The 27,677-nt window shown below is 39.7% G+C and overlaps 1 protein-coding gene across 1 annotated transcript in view; it reads left to right on the forward strand.

The window, feature by feature from the left end:
• SEMA5A (semaphorin 5A) overlaps nt 1-27,677 on the forward strand; it is a 435,475-nt gene that overhangs the window by 348,202 nt on the left and 59,596 nt on the right. Inside the window, exons 12-15 of the mRNA XM_090276235.1 lie at nt 1,207-1,414; nt 14,442-14,559; nt 22,856-23,037; nt 27,352-27,495. Coding sequence (XP_090132361.1) covers nt 1,207-1,414; nt 14,442-14,559; nt 22,856-23,037; nt 27,352-27,495 — 652 coding nt within the window. The remainder of the gene's footprint in view (nt 1-1,206; nt 1,415-14,441; nt 14,560-22,855; nt 23,038-27,351; nt 27,496-27,677) is intronic.

Genomic DNA, 27,677 nt, shown 5'->3' on the forward strand with positions numbered 1-27,677 from the left:
GATATCCACTTTAAAATGCATTTGGGATAATACATGTCTGCATAAGTATTTTCTCTCTAAATGTCAACATCTCTAAAAACTTGCACAAAAATAGGGAACTGAAAAGTATTTTCTGTCTAGAACCTTCCAAGATTAATGATTGATAGGAAGCCTCAAAGCCAAAGGTTCGTGATTTACTTCTGATTTTAGGTCACATCTTAGCCTCATTTTCTGTGTGTGGAATAAGAATGTTGGAAACTTTGCACCTTGAGGGATTTTATTCAGTCAGGGCCTTTGGGATGATTTGAGGAATTGATGACGTCTGGGGAGGTGCTTCTAGAGGGTGGGGTTCATGCCCTGGGTTTGTTGGCTGGTAGCGGGGGCCTCGCGGCCAAGCACCAGGGAGAAAGAACAGCGTGCATTCCAAGTCTGTGTCTCTGACACATGGCATTGGCTGTGCCATGCCCCTCAATGGCTGAAAGGTCCTCCTTCCTTGCTCGTCACAGCCAGTCTGGGGAACCTACATGGTTCAGGGATGAGGACGATCATCCTTGGGCTGTGCTTATAAATAAGTGAGCAGAAACACACAGTGAGCAGAAAACCTGCAGATGGGAGGGGTCTAGGTCAGAAATAGATATTTATAGTACAGAAAAGAAGACTTTGTGGAGTTGATACCAACAAATGCATCCCAAAGAAGAACGTCAGAGAAAAAAAAAGAAGAAACTGATCTAAGAGAGACAGAGAAGGATGTATTTATTTCCCAGGTGGGAAGGGAAAGGGGCAGAACATTTGCAGTTGTTCATGACCCAGTGTCTGCCCTGCTGGGACCGCAAAGTCAGCCCTTCTAATGCTAGAAATCCAAGATTGTCTCTTAAGAATTTCTATCACCTGATGTTCCACCTGGGATGGCACTAAGCTGGCTCCTTTGAACCATAGTCAGCTCTGGTCTCTGGACTTGCACCAGGACAAGGCAGACGGTAGCAGGGTGCTTCTCTTCCCTGGCTGCGTGTTAGGTCTGCTGACAGCTGTAGAAATGACTGGTGCCGGGGTCCACACCCATCACCATGGATTCACTAGGTCTGGGTTGGGGCCTGGGCAGCAGCATGTTTCAAAGCTCCTCAGATGATTCTCTTGCAGCCAGATGAAGGAGAATTATGGCGACTTAACTGCCCAGGGACCTGGGAGACCCGCTGACCTTATGTCCTTTTTTCCCTGTTGCCTTTGCAGATTACGGCACCATCAAAAAGGTGCGGGCACCCCTGGCTCAGGGCTCAGGCAGTTGTTTGCTGGAAGAGATTGAGCTCTTTCCCGAGAGACAGAGGGAGCCCATCCGGAGCCTGCAGATCCTCCACAGCCAGAGCGTTCTGTTCGTGGGCCTGCAGGAGCACGTGGCCAAGATCCAGCTGAAGAGGTGTCAGTTCCACCGTATGCGCAAGTAAGGCAGCCCTGGGGTCCGTCCTGTCCGCTGGTGCTCCTTGTCGCCATGCCACCGGAAAGAGGGCATAGGAACCAGAGATCTTTAAATTCCTGTGGTTGAACGGCACCAGAGCTTTAACATCCTTGTGAATCCTGAATCCCAGGATGTAGAGAGCTTTGATGCGAACACATTTACTGGGATGAAAATAACTCACCAGTGTCTGCGGAGGAGGAGCCACATTATAATATCTGCAAGCAACTCTCGGGGTCACAATAAATTATTCAGTGCCTTAGAACACTCAATGATAGCACTGATATGTTCCTGCATTAATGTGGCACCAGTTTAATTTTATTTGTGTGATGCATGTGTGTATGAGTACACATCTTCTCTGCATATGTGAATATATATCAGATGCAGAACAATGTGAAGTGTCCTCTTAGCCCAAAGCTAATCCACACCTCTTAAGGGGCAGTGGGCATCGCCTTTCTGGGCAGTTCTCACAGTGCTGTCCTGGGCAGCAGCTGTCTTGGGGTGCTGTCTCTCTCCTGAGGTTCCAGGGCCACCCAGGCCATTGGGAGGAGGGAAAGCGAAGGGGATTTCTACAGGCACAGGGAGCCCCATGTACCATCACACTTTTTCTCACCCCTTAGGCTGGTCTGCTGATCCGCCATGCAGTGTCCTCTGTTGACCACAGTGATGTTTGAAGCTCATTTTGGAAAAATGCAGGCCCAGGTGCTTGGAAAACTGAAAAAGTGTGTGTACACTTTGCACTAGACCAGCGCTTTTAATGTCAGAATATTGCATAAATGCTCTGGCCCCTGACGCAAGATTGCTCCTGGGGAAATCCTAGCCTTAACGTCCTTATGGATCAGGCCTCTTAGTTATTCCTGTGCCCAAACAGGGCATCAGTGCAAAATTGCTGTAGAAGTGGATGTTTGGATACATTACTCACAAACATCATACACAGGTCACGCTTTCTCAAACTAGACACCCAATGGCATTAGCTTTGGGCCTCAGAAGCTTGGAGTCACATGACAGATCTGCATGTGCTGTTTCTTGACCTGTCATTATGGTATCTTAACCCTTTGAGTGCCATGCGTAATTCGAAATTTGGGTCAACATGAGAAAAAAACTATATCAATATATAACCCGAGGTACAAAAAAAAGACAACAAAACATAAAATATGGATTATTCCATTGTTATTTACATTCATAGCCAATGAAAAAAGAGTCGCTGGGAGCAATGCTGGCACAACTTTTGGGGAAAATTTGTCAGCATCACTCACAGTGACCTTGGCACTCAAAGGGTTAAACCTCACTTTCTTATCTAACTTGCAAATTACTATAGAATAAAATGGGATAATTATAGAATGCAAAATGTAAAGCTTCTCGCAAAGTGAGTGTTCTTTGTTGAAGGAAGGTTTTGTGTATAATAAAAATTATTATAGATTCTTCTCTAGATGGTTCTAGAAAATGAAGTCTCAACTATGATGCTTCCTTTGGTATTAGAGTGTTGAGAAATAATATCAGGGACCTTCTCATTAATAACAATGCTATTGGGAGCATTGATACCACATGGTGATATTTATTACCAACTAGCTTTTATATAGCACCCTTTGCCTAGCTTTAACCAGTGGTTGATTAATTTTGTTTGGATTTGTGTTCCTTGCAGGACTAATGTAGGGCAGGAATGATTCTGCCCAGTTGTGGAAAAGCTCTGTGGGAGACAGGGAGCGTTGGGGTCTTGCCAGAAGACATGTCGCCAATCAGAGTGCAGTTAGAAGGGCTCCAGTCCTGCAGCTCCATTCCAGTGAGCTCTGAGTTCCAACAGTGACTTCGTTGGGTGCCTGACCAAGGTTAAGGTGTAGGAAGACACAGGCCTGTGCGTTATGTCAGGTGTTTCTGGTGCCAGAATGGAGTTCCTGGCTTGCAAAGCACGAGTCCATTCATCATTTCATGGTGCTTTCCTTCACTGGACCCGGGTTCCAGGTGCTCAGCTCCTTGTAGGTTAGGAAGCTAAGTCCTGCATCAGCTCTGGGAAGCTGGGCCTCACTGTGCCCACTCTCACTTCTTAGGCGACTGCACTTCAAGGCTGCTTGTGAATCCACAGGGGCAGGCTGCCACCAGGCACAGTGGCCAGGGGACAATTCACAGCTCCCTTTTTCTGTCAAGGAAAAAGGTCACTTGTCTGTTGTCATTGGGCTCCCGCAGGGAGAAGATTTTTTGGTTACATCCAGAGCTGCGTCTCCCTGCTGTTTACTTGTCCACTTGCTCAGAGGAAGCAGAGAGAGGTTGTAACTTCACTGTAGACTGAAGGACTGTGGCCTCTGTGTGCCCACACTCAGTGGGGGGTAGTGTGTGTCCGACTCATACCAATTCCAGTTGAGAATAGAAAATTTGAAGATTTTAACTCAAGAGCTTCTCTGGATTCTTTCTAATATGTTTCTCTGCCATCCTTCTCCTAGTGAAAATTAGCTGGAGAAAGAATCCATTTTTAAGAGACTAATATCTTTGTGACCAGATTTTTTTTTTCATGAATTATGCAAAGAAAATGGTGTTTTTCTGTTTTTGTTTTTGTTTTGACAAAAGCAATGTCGATTTCCAGAAATTTGCCTTAAAAGTACGTTAAATAGGAACAGAATAACAGTTGAGTAACAGAGATGGATACTGATTTCTTTATTAAGTATACTTTTTGTAGTAGAATATAATTTTAGCTATTACTAGAAACTCAGTTTTATTAATGAATCTTGAGGTGGTAAAGAAGAGAAATTGAGCTTAACTAATCATATTCACATTTTTCATTTTTAAGAATATCTGTTTTCAAAGGCAATGCACATTATAAACAAATGCTTATAAATGATAACAGGTGATACATTTCCACAGGTTTCTTTTCCATACCTGGCAGTGTGCTAGATTTTATCACTCCTTAATCATTTTATCACCTTAATCATATACCCTGAGAGTAAAGTCACATATCAGCTCCATCTTTCAAATGAAGAAGAGGTGGCTTAGATTTTAGGTGTCCTGCTCAAGGCCACAGAGCTCTGGTAACATGAAACCCAGGCGTGGAGCTGGGACTTTCTGCCCCTAGGGCCCAGGCTTCACCTTTGCTTCTCTGTGCTGCACGTGGTGCCATGAGGACCTCACACTCAGCGGTAGGTTTCAGAGGGGACCAGTTGGGTGACAATGGCATTTTGCACATGTGTCACTTACTTCGAGCCTGAGCTAGTTAGTAGGAGGACAAGCCACTCAGATCTACTGAAAGTGAGTCACGGCTTCTTCCCATTAGTTTCTTCTTTATTTGCTGGATCCAGCAGACCAGGGGAGTTGTGTACCTCCTGGTGACTCTACAGTGAGCCTCCATTCTCCAACTTTTTTAAAGGGGATCCTGGAGCCTCGGGGGAGGCTGCACACCTGTGTGCCTGCAGTGCCCATGCCCTGCGCTTATTGTAACTTGGGACAAACCTCACGACGTTTTAACTTCACATAGGTGTTTTCCTCAGAAAGTTATTTTGAAAGAACAATATTAAAAAAATATGTTAGTCAAATTTGATCTAAAAATATAAGTAGAAATAGGTTTTAATTTTAGCATTTTTTTGCACAACAATTTAATTAATAGCATGAGGAAATATTGCAAAGTATTAATCTTACTCATCAGAGTAGGCCATTACCTTCTCTGGGTGTATAATACCAGAGAAACTTTGTTCTCTGTGCCTCCTGTGGTTCTCTAGGACTTATTTACCACATATATGAATTAGTTTCATAGAGTGAATTAACACCTAACTAAACTTTGACGACCTGGGCAATCAGGACAGGGCCGGATATGGGTATAGTATATGATAGGGAAGGTAGGTGAGCTGTTGTCACCCCGGGACCACGTGGTGTGCACCAGGTGCACATTCCAAGCTCCCTGATAGTGGTGTGAGGTCTTGAAAGTGGAAAACAATCTCCATAGGGATGAACAGGTTAGAGCAGCCAAGAACAGCCACTGTCTTCATTCCCACCGATGTAAATATCAGTATAAACTCATAATCTTATACTTGCAGGAAAACAGACTCAGGCAGAGAGCTGAGAGTCCCCATTTCATTGCTTCAGGAAGAAAACAATGGTCACAGAACTCAGGCTGTAATAATCAAGTCAAAAAATCAGGCTGTTATTCACCACCCCTCGCCCCCTCACCCCCACCACTACCATCCCCCTTTTCGCCCAGGGAAATGCCTGCTGCAGCCTTCCAACTGGTCTGACAGATTGCATCTCCTGGGTGGTGATGGGAGGAGGGCTTTTGATAAAGATTTTTAAAGTCATTTTAAAGATTGTGCATTAATTAGATCAGTGGGTCGGCACACTGCCACTGTAAGGAATTAGTCAGAAAATATGTAGGCTTCCCAGGCTATCTGGCTTCTGTTGCAATACTCCACTCTGTCCTGGTAGCATGGAAGTAGCCACAGATCATAATGAATGGGTGTGACCGTGTGTCAGCAAGGCTCCCACATCCCAGATTCATCAGGCCAGGGAATATAATACACTTTTATAGGCAATATAATACACTTTTATAGGCAGCAAAAGTAGGAGCAGAAAAAGTCCCCATGTCCCTTGTCCCACGGGATGACACCAAAACAGAAGGGGCCAGATGACAATGCAGCAGGAGGACTCGGGTGCCACAATGTGGGGCAGCCCGTCCGTGCTGCAGCTGAGGGTCATAGCAGACGGCAGCTCCGTGACAAACTGTCTCACGGTAGCCTCTCTGGAACCGAGGCAGATGGGAGGGCAATGGCCTTGCTCAACTCCTCATCCTCCCCCCACGTGCCATGACTGGGGAGGAGCTTAGGTCAGCTCTGGCTAAGCCTTGCCCTTTGTGGGGCATGACAAATTGCCCAGGTGCCAGGGCCAAGCACTGCCCTGTGCTGAGTTTCAGTATAACTTCACGGGGCGGCTGTCACTTGCTGACACCTCGTTAGAATATTATCCTATATGCCTTTTGAAGGAATGAACGAACCTTACAACAGTATGGGTGCTGATTTACAAAATTAGGTGTTCAATTTATTAAGTTAATTATTAAATTATATAAATTACCTCTATACCATAATATTTTCTGAATAACATGGTGTTTTCTTCTCTTTGGATACTTACATATATTTTTTACTGCTTACATAAATTATGTATTTTTTAATTACAGTTTACATTCAATATTATTCTGCAGGAGTTTCAGATGTACAGTAAATTGGTCAGATAATCATGTACTTGACAGAGTGGTCCCTCGATACTTATGTATTCTTTATTTTGTATTTAACATCTACCACAATTATGAGATGAGATAACCCTATCAGATTGTAGAGTGAACATTTCATAGGGAGGGATGGATCTGAACCAGAAAGAATGTCCAAACACTCACCAGCCATAGAATGGAAACTAGGATGTTGAGTACTGCTTGTGGGCAGGCTTCACTCAGCTCACAGGAGCAGAGCTTGTCCCTGATGACTGGCCACTGTCTGTCTCCCAGGTTCTGCGCAGCCTCCACATGGTGCCCAGCCCCAGACAGGCTCAGAAAATATTTACCGAATTAACAAATGCATACTCTCTCTCCTCTCTGCTATTTTACTTCATAGCCTAAAAAGAAAACCTAAGTTCTCGTGGAACAGTAACATTCCTTTTACAGAAAAGTGTTGTGATATAAAACATTAGCCAAGGGATTGAAAACCCTTAAGGCTTAGGTGTTGGTTTTGTTTTGTTTTTGCTTTATTATAAAAACTAATTAGGGTGAGAAGAAAAGCCGAAAACTGGAAGAATCATAGCCTATATATAAAAAAACAAAATGAAACAAAACAAAAAATAACAGAAGACACATTCTTTTTAAATGTTGCTTTATAAAACTAGGGAAAAATGAAACTGTTAGGAAAATGACTGGCTCTATTTGTGAATGGGTATCTAGTCATTCTCAATGTAGTCAACCTTACTAGTTATCATTTAGTTAAAGAAATTAACTTCTCATTAAGAAAATTAGGATGGAAATTAAGACTTTTTTGCTAAAGGGCAAAGCTCTACAAAGTGGAATTAATTGATTGGCACCTTTATTGATTAAATATTCGCTAAAGACAGCATCTGCCTGATGGGAGAAATATATACTTAGAGAAATTGCAGGGTCCCCACAATGTCCCCAGCAAGAAAACCTTGGCTATTCTGTTATGAATCACATAAACATTCAGAAAGACATTTTGACATGTACTCATTTTAGAAACTATTCTCCTTTTGATATTAATTTAATATTTTCCAAATCTCAATGTCTTGAGTTTCTGTTTTTGTTTTTGTTGGCTTTGGTATAGCCTCTAAAGACTTTTCTTTAGTTAACTCATTCTTAGTATATTTATTGAACTCAATATGTGTCAAGCACCAAGCCAAGCCAAATGGAGAGTGACAGATGAGGCAGCCCTGACTCTGTCTTCATGGGACTCAGAATCAAATGAGAAATTTGGACATAAATAAAATCTTCCAAATATCTATTATGGATTCGAGCCAAAGGGCCTTGGGGTTACCTTAGACTTTATCCCCAAGTTGATTTAGCATTATGGCTGATCTTGGACAGACTCTATTAGGACCTAATATCTGAGCTTGACATCTCTATCTAATTATCATACTTTTAAAGTTATATCTGAATCACAACCAGTGGTCCAGTCCTAAATTTCCATTAGTAAGGAAATTAATCAGCAAGTTATGATATACTTATTCAATGGATTACTTGCTTAGTGGGTTATTCTGAAGCTGTTAAATGATGACTATGAAGACATCTATTTGATGTGATAGCAATTAGAAAAAGGAAATCATTATGTGTTTGTCATCATTACAACTGTTTAAAAGATAGAAGGGGGGAAGCAAAGTACATTCAGCACATGCTAATTATGATAGCGAAGAGCACATTGTAAGAGCAAATCTGAGGTGGGCTTGGGCTAGAATCCAGGGCTTTCCAGCAAAGTCACAAGTTAACACCCCCAGGTCCTGGACAAGGTGGAAAAGGAATGGTCAACATATGCAGAAGGTGGAGCTTGACTAATAGGTTAAGAAATAGACCTCATACTCCTATTCTGTAATAGTCATGGAAAGATGTCAGTGTTGTGGGGCCTGAAGCTTATACCATTTGGGAGGGGTTCCCACTAAGGAAAAGAACATCAAATTATAAATGTGAAATGACTAAGGCCAATAGTAGGGCCTTAAAAGGCCCCGTGAATTAAAGAAGTAAAAATTTCAAGAAGTAAAGCTTCTTTAGCTTCACTGTAAATCCACCTCTGACAATAGTATAGAGATAGATACAGAAATAGGTATGCATATGCATATAGATATAGATATGCATATGCATATAGATATATTTCGATACAAGTAGAAAATAAAAACAAAGCAAAAAATATATGAATACCATCTTGTAGAGATAGCATGGACTGCTCCTGCCTTCCACAGTTCCCACTCTGTCCCTCTAAACCATGGTATGAGTACATTTTTTCTCTTTTCTTCTTTGGCCAAATATTTAAATGTAATCATATTATAATTTATATTAATTAATTATGCATTATTGTTAAACGGGAGAATATGTTTCTAAGAACAATAAGGTGTACTTAAAATATTCCATAGGTCAGATCCAGTGGGTAAGCTCTTAACTTTTCTTAGCTATGCATTAGGCAGCCAACGGTTTCAAGTTTAGCTTTCTGTTTAGTTTCCTAACAGAGCAGAAATAATGTACAAGAGCAGTTTAAATTTGTTTTTAAATTTGCCTTTTTTTTTCTTGTGGTTTTTCCTTTACAAGTGATTGTTGCTATATATAGATATAATTGCTTAATGATTTTTTCCTTTAATGAAAGGTAAATTCTTTGGGTACAGTGACTATGTCTCTTTTGTTTGCCGCAGTAAACCAACTGCCTTCAAAGTCTAGTTCATTCATGGCAAGTGCTCTTCAGTATGAGCTGAATGAATTATCATTGAAACATTTTTTAACATCCTATGTTTAATAGATAAGTTTTGTTAATATGGGAAAAATTCTTAACATCAAAAGTAAACTGATATACTGACAATGAGCGTGACAAAAACAAGCCAGATAAAGTTATTTAGACAATCTAATATGTAAGGGGATCATATTCAGTAATTGGCTTCAATTTTCCAGAAATACAGTGAAACAATTTTAATAAATATACCTATTTTCCTATTACTCAAATTAGCAAGTAGCATAACTGCTAACTTTGACACAAAGGAAGAGTTTAGATAAATATTAGTGTCAAATCCTGTAAAAAGGAGAGTAGTTTACTCTCAATTTGTGTTTTCAAATTAGTCCTTCAGATTCTGGTTGACATGCTTTCTGAATTTGCATAATTTGAACCATCAGGGCGATGTTTCAAATGAGAATAATCTAAGGTTATTCACAAAATAAAAAAATTAAAACTGTCCATCATACAAAGAAAAACATTTTCGAAGTGGAATAAAGAAAAGCCACTTCCATGATGGTTAACAGGAAGTCTATGATTTTCCACATGGTCTCCTTAATAGATTCACCTTCCAAAAGAATATGTTATGATGACTCATCTTTTATAAAGTATAATTAAGAGTAAAGGTATAGAGCGCATTAGAATTTCACCTATGGTATGAAATATTTTATCTGAGAAAACATTTACATATAAATGGTATTTTTAATGAATAAGCATTTGTGTTTGTAGAGAAGTTTTAATATTTTACTGGATAAGTGGAATGTTAAGAGTGTGCAGAACTGGCAACCATTATGGGAAGAAAGTGATGTTTGTGCAACAGCTTTTCATTTAAAATACCTTAAAATATTCCGTGTAACCCTGTGGCATTGTTTCATTTCTCCAGGTGGCTTTACAAGGGGAATATCGAGGCAAAGTTAGGAATTGGAGGAACTTTTCCCCTTTTTATAATTTTAATTTTGTCTAATGTTGCTTTAATAAGGAACTTGAAAAGGAACTCAGGCTTTTTGAATAATTTCTGTAAGTGTAGCTGTGCCCCGTTGCTCACCAACATGAAAATGGTTCAGACATGGGAGTTCCCATGTGTGGTACACACTGTGCATTCTGTCAGCCAGGCCATCAGTAGGACACTGGGGTCAGATTCCACTGTCAAAGCCTGATGAGGTGGCAGCAGCAGGCAGAAGAGTTCTTAGTTTCCACCCTTTGCCCTGGTCTGTCTTATAGGTGGCACTGCACTCGAAGGAAACTTCCTCTGGACATTTTCCTACAGAACAGCATCTGCATAGGCCGAGCTACTTGGAAGAATTTGTTGTCCTGGAGCCTAGTTCCATTATATGAAATAATCTCATTTCATAGATATAAAAGGTGCACTTTCCCTGGTTTTATGTAGTCATTAGTTCTCAGCTTTCCTATCCCCTGCAAAAAAAAAAAAAAGGAAAGAAAGAAAAAAGATGTTTTTAAATCAATTGTTGTGTGTCTTAAAAATTGCAAGTTCTTAAAATCGAAAAATTTAAGCTTTGTTTTATATACTATAAATACAGGTGAAATTTTACTCAATGGAACTGATTATTAAAATAAAATTTTATTTAAAAGAGTAAATTATTATAAATTATATTCCAATGCTCAAGAAGAGATTTTTAAAAGCCGCTGCTCACACACTGTGATGTAAACTTGTGTTTGAAAAGATGCTTTCTGAATTTAATAGAGAACAGGAAAGGATGCCCAACACAGCTTCCTTGCTCTTACTTCCAAGCTGTGAATCCATTTGTGTTGAAGTTTGAATAATTTAGATTTAAAATAGGGTTTTTTTGTTTTTTAAATTTTGGGGAGGGCAGGAAAGAAAGTTACTAAAATACATCTCAGATGGATCAAAGATAGGAAGGTGGTGCTGGCCAGTGTAGCTCAGTCAGTTGAGCATAGCCTATAAACCAAAAGGTCACAGGTTTGATTCCCATCAGGGCACATGCCTAGGTTCCAAGGTCATTCTTAGTCAGGGCATATACAAGAAGAAACTGATTCCTGTTTCTCTCTTATATCGATGTTTCTCTCCCTATTTTTCTCCCTCCCTCCCCCTCTCTCTAAAATCAATAAGCATGTCCTTGAGTGAGGATAAAAACATTAAAAATAAAAATAAAAGATAAGGGGGCAAATGAAATGATTCAACAGAAGAGTCAGAAGAAATCCTGGGTAAATGTTTTTATGATATTTTAAGAGTGGGAGTTCCATCAAAATATGGCATAAAATCCAGATGCTATGAAGGAAAAGATTCATAAAGTTTACTGTATAAAATTTTAAAACATTTGTATCTCAAGAAAAAATATTTAGTGACAAATGGAAACAGTAGTGGAAAAGCTATTGATAGAGGGTTAATTTCTTCAACACAGAAATTTTTGCTGCCAATGGCCACATGAAAAACATTGAAACCAATAACCCAGTTAAAAAGAAATAAAAGCAGGAACTGGTTATAAATAAATGTCTACACAAACAGAAATACGGATAATCAATAACTGCACACACACACTCTAAATCTTCATCTCACGGTTAAATAAAACACATGACTAGAAAATTGGATTTTCATCTATCAGAAAGAACTAAGTTATTTTTTTAAGGCTATATCTAATATGAAACAGGAAGAGGACAAAGAGGCACTCATCATACTGCGGATTGGTACAAAATTATTAACATCCATAACTTTTAATTAGTCAATGGAAGTTTATTATGTAGAAAATATGTACAAAAATGTCCATTTCAGCCTTGCTTTCAAGGATTTAAATAAATGTTGGTCCATCAAGGTAACAGAATACTATATAGGTATCAAAAGAAATAAGGTAGAGCTGTATTTACTGAAAGAAAAGTGTCATGATATATAATTATGTGTAAAAAGTAATCCATGAGTCTGTGTGTATAGTCCCTTTTGTATGTGTTACACACAATTGTTGTATATGTAAATAGCAATAATATATAAATATACACAGACTATATATAATACAAGTATATATCCACACATGCACACTTATTGGCATAGAGACATTATCTCCCAAATATATAAGTGTGAACAGTGCCTCCTCCTGGAGAAGGAAGGCTTTTACTTTGCCCTTTATTATTGTTTTTGTGTGCTTTTTTTTTGCATGGAAGTGTTAATAATATATGTGTGTTAAAGTAATTAAACGAGGAGGCCATTGGCCTGCAGGGGCTCCAATGCCTTGGGAGCCTTGTAAGCAAACCAAAGCTCAGCCAGTCGATGTGTCTGAAGCCGACAGAATGAAACTTAAGAACAACCAATCGCTTACAACCAGCCAGGCTTCCCCAGATAAGGCGACCACTTAAGTTAGAGCCTATCATGTTGTTTTCTTGCTTTGCTTCCATGATTTTTCTATAAAAACCTCCCCCAGCTCCTGTCTGTGAAACTTCCTAACCACTTTCAGCTTGATGCTGCTCAGTTAGAATTCATGTTTACTCAAATAAACTCTGGAAAAATTTAATGAGCCTTAGTTTACCTTTTAGCACGTGCCCGGTCACTTATCAAAAAGTTCTGTTGAGGTTATAGTGACTGATGGTTGTTTCACACCCCTTCCCACCTCAGCTTAGTCCTGCTGTGAAAAGCACCAATTTTAACCATTTGTTTGAACGATTTAGGTGGTTAATAAGTAATAATTGCATTGACAGTTAAGTAATAATTTTATACCTCTGTTGCCCGATTTACTGTCTTTGGATGTCTCTTCCCCAGCTTTGGGACTTTGCCTTTCTCTGATTTAGTTTCTTCATTTTAAAGTGGGAATAAATGCAGTAACTAATTAAGGAACTATATTTATAAGGTTCTATGAGTTTTAAATGATCTAATAGAGGTGAGGTTCTGATAACAGTGCTTTATACGTGGTTAACATAGTGTATTAATTAGAGTTATTCCATATCACTAACATTAACCAGGTTATTATTTCTACTACCTCACTGGTTCCATGTTTGACTAATTGACAACTATAACATATTCTCCCTTGAACTCTACAAAGACATTAAACCTCCATGCTGTACTCACCTGCCTTTCCTCACATCCATTTCTGGGATAGCTGACCTCTTGGCCCCTTCAGAGAGAGAATGCTCAGGTGTGCAACATCCTCTTTTCCTGTAGGATGGTCTTCTGTATAATTTTGGCTCTATGAGTGTTCTCTGTCTACTTGCTGCATACCCACATCTGCCTTCTATTGCCTTTATAACATGGGGGCCAAAACCTTCATCTGATAATGCCTAGGTTGTATATTAACTCCTTCACTGAAACAAAACTAAAATAAAATATCCGCTATCTACAACACTACTGAATAATATGTTGAACATTGTAGACAGCTATATGAAACTACTATTAAATTCAAGATTTTAATACATTTTTAAGCTATGGTACTGAAAAGGAAGACATTTTATTAAATCTGCACTTACCACATTGCAGGGTTTTGGGTGTATTTGCTTGTGCTTGGGCCAATTTCATAAATTTTGTGTCTTTGTTTTCTTTGTTGTTTCATCAATACCTCCCTCATTACAGTTTTTGAGTGTCTAAGTGATATAATAACTTGATATATCACAGTAGGTGTTCAACAAATAATAACTTTTATTAAGGTGTTGATGATAGTTATGATGATATTGATGGTAGTGATGATTCTGGTGATAAAAGAAGTGTTAATAATAATAATAATAATACCTCTCTATAAATGTTCTTTGTATCTAAATGAGATAATTTGACATGTCACAGTAGGTTTTCAAAAACTAATACTGTTGATGATGGTGGTGGTCATGATAAAAAACAACTAGTATTTTTGAGCATCGCACAATTCTGACTTTAGCTCTGTTGGTGACATCAAAAGGCTCCTGTTGCCACAGACAGTCATTTAGTCATCTGCCCTCTATCTTAGGAAAAAAATGGGTATTTCAATGAAAATTAGTTTTTAAATTTTAATTGGATACATCTAGGTGTGTGCAGATTGAAACTTTGTTTTTCGTAATTACTTCCCATGTCAAGTCATAAAGACCAGGCTTGCCTTAGTTTGCATTTTAGTTTAGTTAAGTTGCCTCTCTATTGACCCTTGCGTGTGTGTTTCCAGTGCCTGCATCGGGGCCCAGGACCCTTACTGTGGCTGGGACGTGGTGATGAAGAAATGCACGAGCCTGGAGGAGAGCCTGAGCATGACTCAGTGGGAGCAGACCATCTCCACCTGTCCTGTAAGTGTCCACGTTCTCAGTCCTTTGGACACGCTGTCCACAGCAACCCCACTGTCCTTTGGTACTAACCGGCACTTGAATGACATCCACGCATTTTTATCTTAGGACCTTTTCGGCACACCCTCTCTGTGCTCTCTTGAACTACTCAGCTCTTAGCTTGCACAAGAGCCACATAGAATATTGGCAGAAGCTTTTTGTAGTTTTGAAGAGAAGTATCTTATGAGAAAACAGTACTGGCTTGAAAATGGGATGTAATATCTCTGTTTTATTCTTCAATTTTTATCTCCAGAGTTTGGTGTGAACTATTGTACCCTTCGTTGCATTAATAAAATAGCACCTTCCACACCAACCAATTCCCTTTGGGAGCTATAATTTCAGAAGCCCATATAAGCAGAGCTTATAAATGAATGAACTAAAGGATATTACCATTGAACCCCATGTGGGGCAGTCCTGTAGATTCTGTGCAGGGTCACAGCCAAGTCTGGGAGAAACAATCTAATGTGCATTCCCACAGTGAATTCTGCAGAATGAAGGGAAGCTCACTTGCATTTGGAGTCAGACTGTAAATCCAAGAAAACAGATTCCACATTTTCTTCAGCCAATTTTTTTGTATATTCACTTTTGGGAACCAGTTGATTTTTTTCCTTTGTCTTTTGAACCTGCAATTAAATAATCTCACTCCCCCTCTTCCCCCCACCGAGAATATGATTAGTAGCTATTAGCTTCCACACATTTGTAAATTTGTTAAGTTACTTTGCTGTCACATAACTGCTAATCTCTGTGACTTTCAGTCCTGGCATTCTTCTGCAAGACAGGGCTGAGCAGGGAAATGACATATTCCATGATTGGAAATCTGTGCTGTTTCTTCAATACAGAACTGCTTGGGGCATGTGAACTTTGGGTCTGCTTCCTATCAGGGAACCTTCTAATTCTATTATCTAAACCCATGTCCGTGAAGACATCCTTCCATTTGGAAGTGGGAAAATCAGGCAGAATTACATGATGAAGGCCAGGGCTATTAAATCCAGTGTCCTTGCCCAAATGTTGGCACAAGATCAAGGCCTTTCAGTGCAATGGTGAATTCATAACCTCTTCTGGGCTCCGAGCAAATCTTTGCAGGGGGGGTTATGCTAGTCCTTTGGGTTGTTGCTTCAGATCTCTGATTTTAGGAGTAAACTTTTCTGCAGCATCTCTTGAAATTGATTTTTTAAAATGCCTGTGTTCTACATCCCTTTTCATTTCTGACCAGCACTCAACAAGCACAATGGTGTTCACCTTTCATTCTTGTAGCCAGAGAAAACATCATTTGGTCCCTGCAGTGCAACTCTAATGTATGGACATGCATTTTAGAAGAATCAGCACACCTTCTTCTAGATATCTGACCTTAAAATTTTAATGGTAAAAGGAGCAAATGAATATAATAGCAGCTCTTTTTAAGCAATGAGACCATTGGTCTAAGACCCATGGTTGTTTTATTGGATATCTGAGACATGCTTACTTATGTAATGGAAAAATACACATCCTGCCACTTGGTTTATTACAAATATGTGTCTTGTATATTTCTGCAGTCCAAAAATGGAGATGATCCAACACTTAAGAAGTGATCAGGGGGTTGTTACAGAAGTTGTCACTGCTGCTGAGAGGAACATTTCTCTTGTAAACTCAGGAAGGCCAGAGGGTGATGTGAATCTGCCCTGGGGCCGAAGCTGTCCTTCTCCCTTCTCTGCTTTAAAATTATAGCTGAGTTGTAATTTCTGACTTTCTGTCTGGAAAGCACATAATAAGGTCCTTTTTTTTTTCTTGTTTGAGGTGATTTCCTCATACAAATTCATCCCTATCCTCTCACCCTATATAATGTGTCATATATCAAGATGCACTTTTAATAAGTTAACAATATGGAAAACATCCAACAACAGAAAATGAACTATGTCGTGTTGAGCAATACTCGGGAAACAAAGCAATGTATTTTCCTCATATATGTAGGCTACCATGTAGAAAATGGGAAGTCTGGTATAACCCAACTACTATTTTAATTACATATCCTTTTCTAGCAATCTATTTCTTAGGGAAAAAATGAACTAGATGAAAATTATTAGCATTTATATAGAGCAGCCTTAACTCAGAGAGGTGTATTTTTAAAGGCTATTAAAATGTAATTTACTTCCATGTTATTTTTTATTTTTGACCGAAATGGAAGAAAGGCTTACTTTTATTGGCTAAATCTACCATATTTTCATCATTTTTGTTATGCCACTGCTTGTGAAGTACACTACTGTTTTATAAGAAAAAAAAATGCTTCCATGGAATACAAGATGCCAGCTGATTTCAGAAATGTTAAAAATACATAAAATTGTATAATCAGCAAAATACATTTTTAATCTACATATCTTTAGCCAAAAGAAGTTAAGCAATATAAGCTGAGGGGTTTTTAAATGAGACTAACACAGCTTATATCCAGTGTAAAAGCCCAAGCTGAACAATGAGAAGAGGTTCTGTTTCAGTAACGTTAGAGGGATATTGAATGTGCTGAGACCGATAGTGGACCCTCTTATGGGAACCTACCTTGGAAATCTTCACAAATCTTGGACAATCAGTGTAGCACAGCTGAGTTCCCCAAAGTTTGTTTTCCAGTTAAACTTCATGCAGAGGCTGCCATTTGCTGCTGAAATCCTGTGCTCTCCAGAGATTTCAAGTTGCCTGTAGGACCCCCAGAACCTTCCCAGGGACTTAGTACCTTAAGGCCTATTTTCCACTGAAAGGTCACTATTTAAAAATGTTTATGGATTTCTCTTATCCAGGAGACAGGGCAATAGTGGACTGACTATTGATTAAACTTCTGTTTGCTTATGTAAATGTAATTGAAAACATTGTTCTCATTTAATGGATTGGAAATACTTGAGTAAGATCTAAATCAAAGTATCTAGTGTGATTCAAGAAATATATATGTATGCCCTGCATAACTTGTAATATTGCTGAAAGAGGAGAGCATAGTTTGAAGAATCTGCCTGGGCCTTATGCATGAATACAGTCTGTGTCCTTTGTGGATAGGATACATGGTTGCCAGCATACTGTATTGTATGCTGAGTTCCTGTTCCAAAATATATCATGCAATAACTAGCAAAATATATAGACCAAGTAAGTATCACAATCAGGAATTCTTCTTGGGCTACGGTCTATAATTAGCATCTTCAAAGTGAAAGAGGACTTTAGCAATGTTGCAACCCAAAGCCCTCCATGTAAATGGCAATGCCATAGGTCAGAGTCTGAAGGGTTTACACAGGTTCTAAAACTACACTGGGAAGGAAATCAGGATTCCGATCCCATACTTCTGATCTATGAGGCATTGTCATTCGCATCTGTTATCCTCTTCCCAAGGCAGCAGCCTGTAGGTGGATCCATGCATGTGATCCAGTGATAACTCTGCATATTATGCTCAGATAGCAGGTGAAATATTATTTCTAAATTTTGTAATGAAATCTATGTATTTTTTTAACAAATATAACGCAATCATTGACCTCACAAAATGTTTCCTGTTACTCTTGCACAGGATACTTTAGAAACAGGGATGAGATTCTGGGATAATCATGGCATTCAGTGAGCATTTGCTACCCATTAGTTCTCAGACTTAATATTTATGTAATTATTTTACATAACAGATGTCATGTAAGACTTGAAAATATCTACTTTAATAGAATGAAAAGATGACTAAGGTTAATTATGTATCTGGACCATGTACTCAGTGCCATGTTAGGCAATTTTTAATGGATTAACTCATTTAATGTTAACGATAATCCTCAAAGATGGACATCATTGCTTCCATTTTATAGAGGAAAGAACCAGAACTCAGAGGCAATAAATAAAGATTGCCTCTATTCACCCATTTTATTAGAAGACACAGAGAATTTCAGCTTAGTTCTCTTCAAAGGTGTTCGACTAGGAAATAGGAGATTTTGATGTAGGTATAAGAAAATGATGGCTGGAGTACAGTAAAAACCTAAAGATATGCTCTAGGAACCTCTGCACACATCAAATGCACCTCCATCCTGGGTCAGTTGGGAATTAATTTAACTGAATATGAATGTATTGAAATGAGATTTTAGATTTTGCTTGTTAACAAAACTTGGATCTTCCTTAGCTAGCTCTTGGAAATCTGTTATTTCCCAGGTGAAGGGAACTTTGCTGTTACAGAATTGGGGGTAAGAGTATGTGAAGCTGATTTCCATGAGACTAACCAAAGAATGATCTAAGAATCGCATTACAGAATGAAGTGTCTGAGATCAGTCTCTGGACTTAGTTTGCTGAGAATGAACTTGGGTCTTTTAGAACCAGTATGACTGAGAGTAAATTGAGCCTCTTCTGAGTTTCAGTTTTCCTATCTGTAAAATGGGATGTAATAATATGGATGTTGGGAAGATTCAAGGAGTTAATACATGCACATCACTTACCCCGGTGGATGGCATATACTAAACTATCTACATATATACATGGCATATGTTTTACTGTGACTTAATATTAACTAATATAAAGCACATACCCCAAATAGAAAATCACTTGGCAGAAACCTAGAAGAGAGCATAACCATAGAGAATTTATTCTAGATAGCTTTATTTCTGATGTCTGTCTGTTTAAGGAAAGCTAAGAAAATATAAAAATACCTACTCATATGGAGAAGCAAAGCAGCAGAACCTACCCCATTATCCATAGAGCTACGATATTTCCAAGGCAGATTCTCAAACTAACATACTCAACATCAGAACAAGCCTATGGTTAAATGCAGTGTAGAGAGCCCATGTGCTTCTCAGAATCTTGCAAACTCTTCTTGCTTCAAATTTAATAGAACCAACAGCAATGTCTCTGAATTGAAAACTTTGCTCCTCAAGGTAGACAGCTAGCTACCTTATCCATGGCTAAAAAAATAATTCCCCATTCTCATCCTGCAGAATTATATCACTGTATCCTCTCATTAATGATTTTCTGAGTGCATTTGCTTTCAAGTGTTTTTATTACTCTTAACCGCTCTATTTTTTAAACCTCATTTCTCTTCATGCCTTCATGAACTGTCATTTATTTCAAATTCTTCCTCTCTTTTCATCTGCCGCTCATATGTGAGCCTGTTTTCACCCATCCATGACACTGTTCCTTTCTTTGCCTAAGACCCTGTTATCTTACATCAGTGCCCAAAGGGAGGGGAGAAAAAAAGGATGTCTAATGCAATGGATCTTAACTGGAGGTGTCCCCAGGGACATTTAGCAATATCTGGAGAAATTTTGGTTATCAGATCCTGGGGCATCAGAGGGCAGAGGTCAAAGGCCAGGGATGTGAGTTACTCTTCCACAAAGAATAGGGCAGCCTCCACAGCAAAGATTTACCGTGCCTGAATGTCAATAGTACTGAGATTGAGAAACCCTGGTCTCAGTAAAGAAAAGGCAAACAAGCCTTTCCATTACATCTTCCAAATCGCTAGTTGTGCAGTTTTTGGCAATTTTATAACTATTTCGTTAAATCTTAGTTTGGGTTTTCTGTAGAAATAGCATATCAATATTTTGTCCAATAGAACAGCATTTACTTAAAAGAAATTGAATTCCCTATGAATAGGGCATTCAAACTGACTATTTTCAACCTGTGATGGGAAGAAAGCAGTTTCAGGGATGATTATGTTCAGTTTGGGGAGGCACCAGGAGAGCAAGTCTCTATTCCCTGAGCCTTCTGCTCTCCCCCGATCCTGGGACGTGAAGCATTACATCCTCACATAACTGAATCCAAGGCAGGAAGGATGAGAAGGAGCAGAGAGTGTTTTTCTCTTAGCTGGAGGAAAAGAATTTCAGGAAGCCTTTTGCTGACTCATATCTCATTTTCCATGATCAGGTCACATGTTCATTCTTAGATCCAGCATTGGCCCAGTGAGTGGGGTTGCGAGACCGGCTCCGGCCAATCAGCATTAGCCCCCTGGCCTGTGGCATGTCCTTGTCAAGGGCATGGCTGTTGGTGTCAACACTGCCCTGGCATGATACCTCCTCTTTCGTGGGGAGTGACAAGAAATAATTCCCATGATGAATGCAAAGCTCCTTCATTTAAAGTATCGCCTTCATAAACACCCTCCACCTTTGCTGGGATTCTTGCCTTAGGCTCTTGAGGCTGCAGAAACAGATTCCCAGATCCCCTGCAGAATAGGAGATTGAGTTTCAGGGAGCACATGGGTTGGGCCAGGAACCTCAACGTTGTCAGGAATTGGGACAGTGAGTGCAGCTCCTTGTCTGTCTATCTTTTTCTCCCACTCTTGGTTTTTCTCCTTGTACCTTCCCTGTAGTCGTTTATTTCTGTCACCTTATTGATACATTCAGCGGGCACAAAGGCTGACTCATGACTTTACAGTTCCCTTTCCTCGAGTCACTGACTTATTTTTTCAGTTTGCCAATTTCTGAGTATGTTCCCATCACAAAATGTACCCTTGGGGCATTCTGAATGATTTCTTTCCATCTTCTTTCATTTTTTACTATATTATATTTCCTCCTGGCCTCACAAATCCTCATTTTCCTATAGTCAGACTTCTGCATGACTTCTTACAGCTAAGAAGACCCTAACAGTCTCTGTGCCCATTTCCTTAGTGTTTTGATGAGGAAATGGAGGCCAAGGTGGCTTTGAGAGAATCTTTTGACCCCAATCCTGTAATCTGTCTCCAAATTATCTGACATTTCAAAAGTTCCAGTCACCATCTATCGAGAGGATTCCTAAACTTCCAAAAGTAACAACAGCACCCCTGACCTTAGTTATCCCTCACACTCCCCCACTTCTGCCCAGATGCCTTTACGCCATCCTCCTCAAAATTGTGTGGACTGTGGCTTCTGTTTCCTACGTGTAATTACTTAAGACTGAGATCTTCATCTCTGGGACCTCACCTCTGCCATAAAGCCTTGTTATTTTATGCTTTGTAATTTCTGCAGCTCCCTTTTCCTGACACCCCAGTAGCATTTGAGAGGCTTTGGAGCTCCTTCTGGCCTGAGTGGGGGTCTGGTCTGTAGAAAAGCAGGCCTGTAGAGGAGGAGGAAGTTTTTTAATATAAAAATTTAGGGTCAACATGATGTGTTAAGATACATGGTTGTTGATATTCTAACTAAATGTACTGTTTTGGTTGTTTTTTTCATGCTGTTTTGCTTTAAATATTCACTTACTTTTAAGCTCTTTAGGTTTTGCACTATTTTCAATGAGGTATGTATGGGGTGTGTGTGGTGTCAAAGGGACAGCCACCTGCCCGTGCATCATACACTGAGCAGCCCCACGGTACCCACATGACACAGTCCAGCCCTGTGCTGTCAAATCCATTCTTTCCATGGTTCACCTGCCCCCCAATAACTAGCTCAGTAGGGAAACACTCATATCCTGTACCAATTCAGCCACTGAACCAAACCTGTCAGTGATTTGAATAAAAGTTGTGAAATGTTTTCAATATGAAAATGCCCCAAAGAGTAGAAACTTCCCTTCTTCTTATGCCTTTGTGAGAATTTTTTGTCCCCATTAACCACCTTCCAGCCAAACACCTGCATGCCAGGAGCCGATGGGTAAGGCTGCGGGTCTGTGGGCAGTTGGGAACTGAGTTCCTTGTCATCTGTGTCCAGGTCTTGTCTGAGTAGAGCATCATTTAAATGCATAAGGAGGGCACGTGAAACTGTATTTGGGTTTTTAAAACTGAAATGAAACTTGGCCTCATTTCCGCATGATCTATGCAACACTTTTACTTCTAATGGGACCTTAACAAGACTATAGTCACAGTGCCAACCACTTGACAAGTAAGTTAAATGTTGTTGGTTTTAAGTGACGTTTGAGCCAGGCCAGGTCTTAAGTGACAACTAGTTAATCAATCTCTTGTTTTTTGTTTTTTTTTAAGCTATATAAAAATGCAACACAATTGTACATCTGTTGGTTTTTGGTCCAATTCTTCTAGTTCCATGGGTTTCTCACGTTAGAGGATAGTTCTGCTATCACCTGATCATCAAGCTATTAGCATGCTTCGCTCCACCACCACTTTCCCCACCCCCGTTTCTTCTGCTCTTTTTCTTCTTTTCCTCCTCCTCCTCGCTCTCCTCCTCTGCCTTCTCCTTTCCCCTCCCCCACCTCCTCCATCATTATCTTCACCAATGACCTCTTCTTCTTTACTTTGAAATATTCCACTATTCCTCCTTTTATTGTAATATAAAAAATTATAAATGGGTTCTGATTGTCTTGTGAGAGACCTCCCATTTTTCCTTCATGTTTGCTGCCTTAACCTTTTCTGACATCCTTCCTTGAATCTGCTTCCTAGACAAGGAACCTCACTGTGGATGGGCACTTTGGTGCATGGTCCCCGTGGACGCCCTGCACACACACAGATGGCAACGCCGTGGGAACCTGCCTCTGTCGCACCCGCTCCTGTGACAGCCCGGCCCCCCAGTGTGGTGGCTGGCAGTGCACAGGCCCCCGCATGGAGATCACCAACTGTTCCAGGTACGTCCCTCCCAACACTCAGGCCTATTTCCATGCGTAAACTGACTGTTGGGGAATTTGGGAAATCATTCCTAATGTACACCTTCCCACCTCAAGAGAAAGGTAGAAAAAGATAAGGACACTTACTGCTTCAAAATTACATAATTTCTAGGAGGATATTTTACATTCTAAAGCAGACTATAAATATCAACCTATTCTCATGTCCCTCGTTAGATTAGGAAGAATATTGCTAATGTGCACAATATTATTGGCTCGTTTGAGGGAAACATCCATGTCAATTACAATCTTTTTCTGGACTATGTAGAATAGTAGTCCCTTATTAGCATTACACAGTCCATTTTTGTGCACTGGCCTAATCCACTTAGCTCTTCACAGCTGTCTCTTTTGACAGCATCAGTGACCCCCCAGTGCTTAGAAATAAGAGCTGCAGGCCCTGCCCTTCTGACCTTGCCATTAGGTGGTTCCTGAGAATGAAAACAAGTCTCAGGTCAGATTTAGGCATCCAAGAGAGGATGAGCTGATATACTATGAGTGCATCTCTGTCCTTGCATATATTGGGTGCAAGGTGAGGGCCTCCCCTTGATGAAGTGTCTGCCACGGTGACACAGTCTGTTCTTGTAAATGGTGGCGTCCCAGGTCCCTGACCCTCACACATGCTGAAATGCACGCTCACAAGAGGTTCACACTGTGCAGATGTGATGCTCTGCAAGCCGGTCAGCCCACCTTCTAGTCAGACCAGGGAAAGGGACCTCTGTCACCATGGCAGACACTTCATCAAGGGGAGGCCCTCACCTTGCACCCAATATATGCAAGGACAGAGTTGCACTCATAGTATATAAGCTCATCCTCTCTTGGATGCCAGTTAATTCATCAATCTAAAACTATTCCTAACGGCCCATCTACTAGTTAGTGACCCTCATGGAGATTCAGAAAGCAGTATGCATTGTCTGAAGCAGTTTTCTCTGGAGTACAGCCAACAATGTCAGGTAGTTTTCGTAATTTGAGAAGTTACCTACCTACCCACAGAACTGACTTTTCTGAGTCTCTAAAGGACACATCTTGGGTAGCAACTAAAGCTCACATGTCCACACAAGTCCGTCGTACTGTAGTGGGGCAGCTCTTATTCTCAGTGTTTGTGCTTGGATACTTGGTTTTTCTGGTGCAGTGGTCATAACAGCAAATTCCTCACCTGCCCCCTAAACTAGATGCTCCCTAAATGCCTGGAGAGTGGCATCTAATTTGTTTTGTGAAAAGGTTCAGTATTTTCAAAGACGTAATTCCTGTTATATCAGTTTTTAAATGTGTAAGTAGAACCTACCTACCATAATTAGCTTCCTCCCCATTTAAAGAAATTGATGAGCAGGCTTTTATTGAACATTCAAAAATTTTATGTTTGCCCTTCCCTTTAATTTCTTATTTCTAGTCTGTTGTCTTTTAGAATCTAATCCTAATATGCTGAGTTTTTATTTCTGAAAGTCTTATATTGGTTACCCTATTATACTTTATTATACTTTGTGCAACTATCACAAAACAAGTATATAAATGGAGTTTAAAAAACTCTTATTTCTGACAACCACAGTCTTTATAAATATGTATTTTGAAAATTAACACACAGTCAATCTAAATATTATGGACATTACACATTTTAACTGATAATTACTTAACATTGAAAAAATGAGATTTGTTTTTGGAATTCTATACTTTAATGCAATTGTTTTTAATTCCCAACTACTGTTCCTATTCAAGCATAAATGCAACTCTTTGCCTAAATCAGTAAGGGCTTAGCACCAATTCCACTTTTATGTTTTATTCTTCTAGTTCTAAATGCTGATGGGTTTTAACTACATAAGTAGTTGGAAATGTAAGCTCATAGCATTGTCACTCACTTCTCTAAGTTTTTTCAAAATTATCTGCCAAGATCATGATAATCTAATATCAAAGACTTTTTTACATCTCCTATATTAGTGGATAATCTGTTTCTGTTGGCCTTCAATTTTGTTGGAAGCAAAACATTGGAAACCACCTAATTTGCAAACTGAATTTTTTGCTCAGTTAGTATTGTCACATACTTCCTCAATTTCTACAAAGAACATCAGAGAGCCTTTAAGATCATTCAAATGACTAAATTTAGCCTGTCATTCTTTATGTATATGAACCTTGTTTAACCCAATATACTCACAAAATGTTAGAAAATTCAAAATATTGCTAATTTAATACATTTTGCAAGTATATTTTTTGTTATATGGTTTATCTCATGACATTATTTAAATGTTTTCTCAATACCTGGGAGCAGCAAAATTAATGACATCTAATTTATGAAAAGAAATCCACAGCGTAAATTAATTGGCTAAGCCAGACCTTACTGTCAAACAAGAGCCAAGTCAGACTCACCATCAATCAGAAAAATATGGTTCATTTTATAATTACAATAAAGATTTGAAAGTGCATCCTCAAGAGACTATGTCACTTCTGAATTCCAATTCTGAGCAGGGAGTGGGAGAAGGAGGAAGAGGAAAAGAAGGGGAGGGAGAGAGAGAGAGAGAGAGAGAGAGAGAGAGAGAGAGAAGAAGAGGAGAGAGAGAGAGAGAGAGAGAGAGAGAGAGAGAGAGAGAGAGAAGAAGAGGAGAGAGAGAGAGAGAGAGAGAGAGAGAGAGAGAGAGAGAGAGAGAGAGAGAAGAGGAGAGAGAGGAGAGAGAGAGAGAGAAGAGGAGAGAGAGAGAGAGAGAGAGAGAGAGAGAGAGAGAGAGAGAGAGATTGATTCTTTGATTCAGAAACGTAACTAGCTAATAGATCGGCAGGAGTTCCAGGGAAGGCCTGGAGCCTTGAAAGGAGTTGGTTGTCTCTGTAGCCTTCCATTTTTCTTACCTATACCTTCCGTTTTGTAACTTATGAGCAAAAATCTATGTTTGTCCTGGATGGTCAGGAATGCCATTTTAACACAAGATTTGTATTCAGGATGTAAATTGTAGTATGCCCCAATGTCAACCCCTATGAAGACGGGAAGGAAGGAGCCTTGGTTACCCAGCAAAGAACTCAGCCGAGTTCTCTGGGGAACTTCATAATTGGGACTGCCCTTCATGGCTGTTAGATCCTATCAGCAGAGTTACAGCCACCAAAACCCAGCCACTGGAGGAAGGCGTGCTCTGTCCTAAGGGTACACCACGTGACTTCTGCTGCTGTGTGCTATGGCCATACCTCAGAGATAGTAGAAGCCAAGTCCTTAATCAAAAGGCCTCTGCTCTAGTGTTCAATATATCTGAGCTCCCCACAGCCAGCTCTGTGAACATTTGATACTGGGTAACTGGAGACCCATTTAAACAGTGTGATCCATTGAGTAAGTTTCCTGTGTCTTTTCCTTATTGTTTTTGTTGTGGCTGTTTGATTCTCTTTCACAACTATACTCAATTTCCTCCTCTATCTGCTACACCTATAGCACTGTGACCACAGGAGTATTTTATATTTTAGAAGCACTGTTTTATATTTTATAAAAGTGGTTCATTTTATTTTTATTTTATCTTTTAATATATCTATCTTATTTTATACCCCTATATGAAAAACAAATAAATTCAGATATACATAGTTTGCATTCCTTATTTATACTTTGTGTCTTTATCAAATTGCAAGAAAGTAGCCAAGAATCTGAATTTAAAATATCCTTTCTTCATTTTTAATAAAGTTTGTTTTAAAGCTTCAGATATTACTATGTTCTATATCAATATGAATGTGACCAAGAGAAATGCTGATTTTTATTGATTTTAAAATAAGCATTATGTGTAGACTTTGATGATTATTTTCTTCATATGTGCACTTTAAATTATAGCTGAAATTGTACAAGTCAAGTAAAAACAAAAATTCAAAATGTTCAAGGATTCATCTGTAATTGCTTTTCAGTGAATTACCATTTCTTCTTTCTTTTTCTGTCTTTTTTTACTGTTGTTCTTTTACAGTTGTCCCGACTTTCCCTGGTTGCTCTCCTCTGCCCTGTTCACATTTCTTATTAGATTAATATTTTCATACTAAAATTTCTTCATAGTTTCTAATATAGCCCATTTTGAATTATTTACATTTCACTGAAAATGTTAGTCTTAAATTTCCTACCTTGACTATAAATCAGATACCTGAGAGAAAAATCACACAGTAATTGAAGTTCCCATGATGCAATCCATTTAGTCTCATGGCCCCGGTTCTCTTTACCTTCACAGCCCATAATCGGGTGGTCCATGTGGAGAAGCACCTGAATTTGGAGGTGGGTGCAGGTGGGGGACGGATTCCGAGCCAGTTTGACTCTGTGACCGCATTGCTTCCTCCCCCCAGGAACGGAGGCTGGACCCCCTGGACCTCCTGGTCTCCCTGCAGCACCACCTGTGGGATTGGCTTCCAGGTGCGCCAGCGGTCCTGCAGCAACCCCACGCCCCGGCACGGGGGCCGGGTGTGTGTAGGACAGAACCGCGAGGAACGGTATGTGCCTCTGCCCCCAGCATCACTATCCTCACACTTCCTGTCCCTCCAGTGCCGTCAGTTTGCCTGCAGCTTTAGTTTCGGATCAAGCTTAGCTTAACTGTGGCAGTCCCTTCTGTTGAGCTGGATTGTCTCCTCCTCTTTTCCTGACATCCTTACATTTTGATGAGAACCCCGTGTGA

Source organism: Furipterus horrens, unplaced genomic scaffold (assembly GCF_987537825.1).
Source record: "Furipterus horrens unplaced genomic scaffold, mFurHor1.1.pri manual_scaffold_5, whole genome shotgun sequence".
Classification (NCBI taxonomy): Eukaryota; Metazoa; Chordata; class Mammalia; order Chiroptera; family Furipteridae; genus Furipterus; species Furipterus horrens.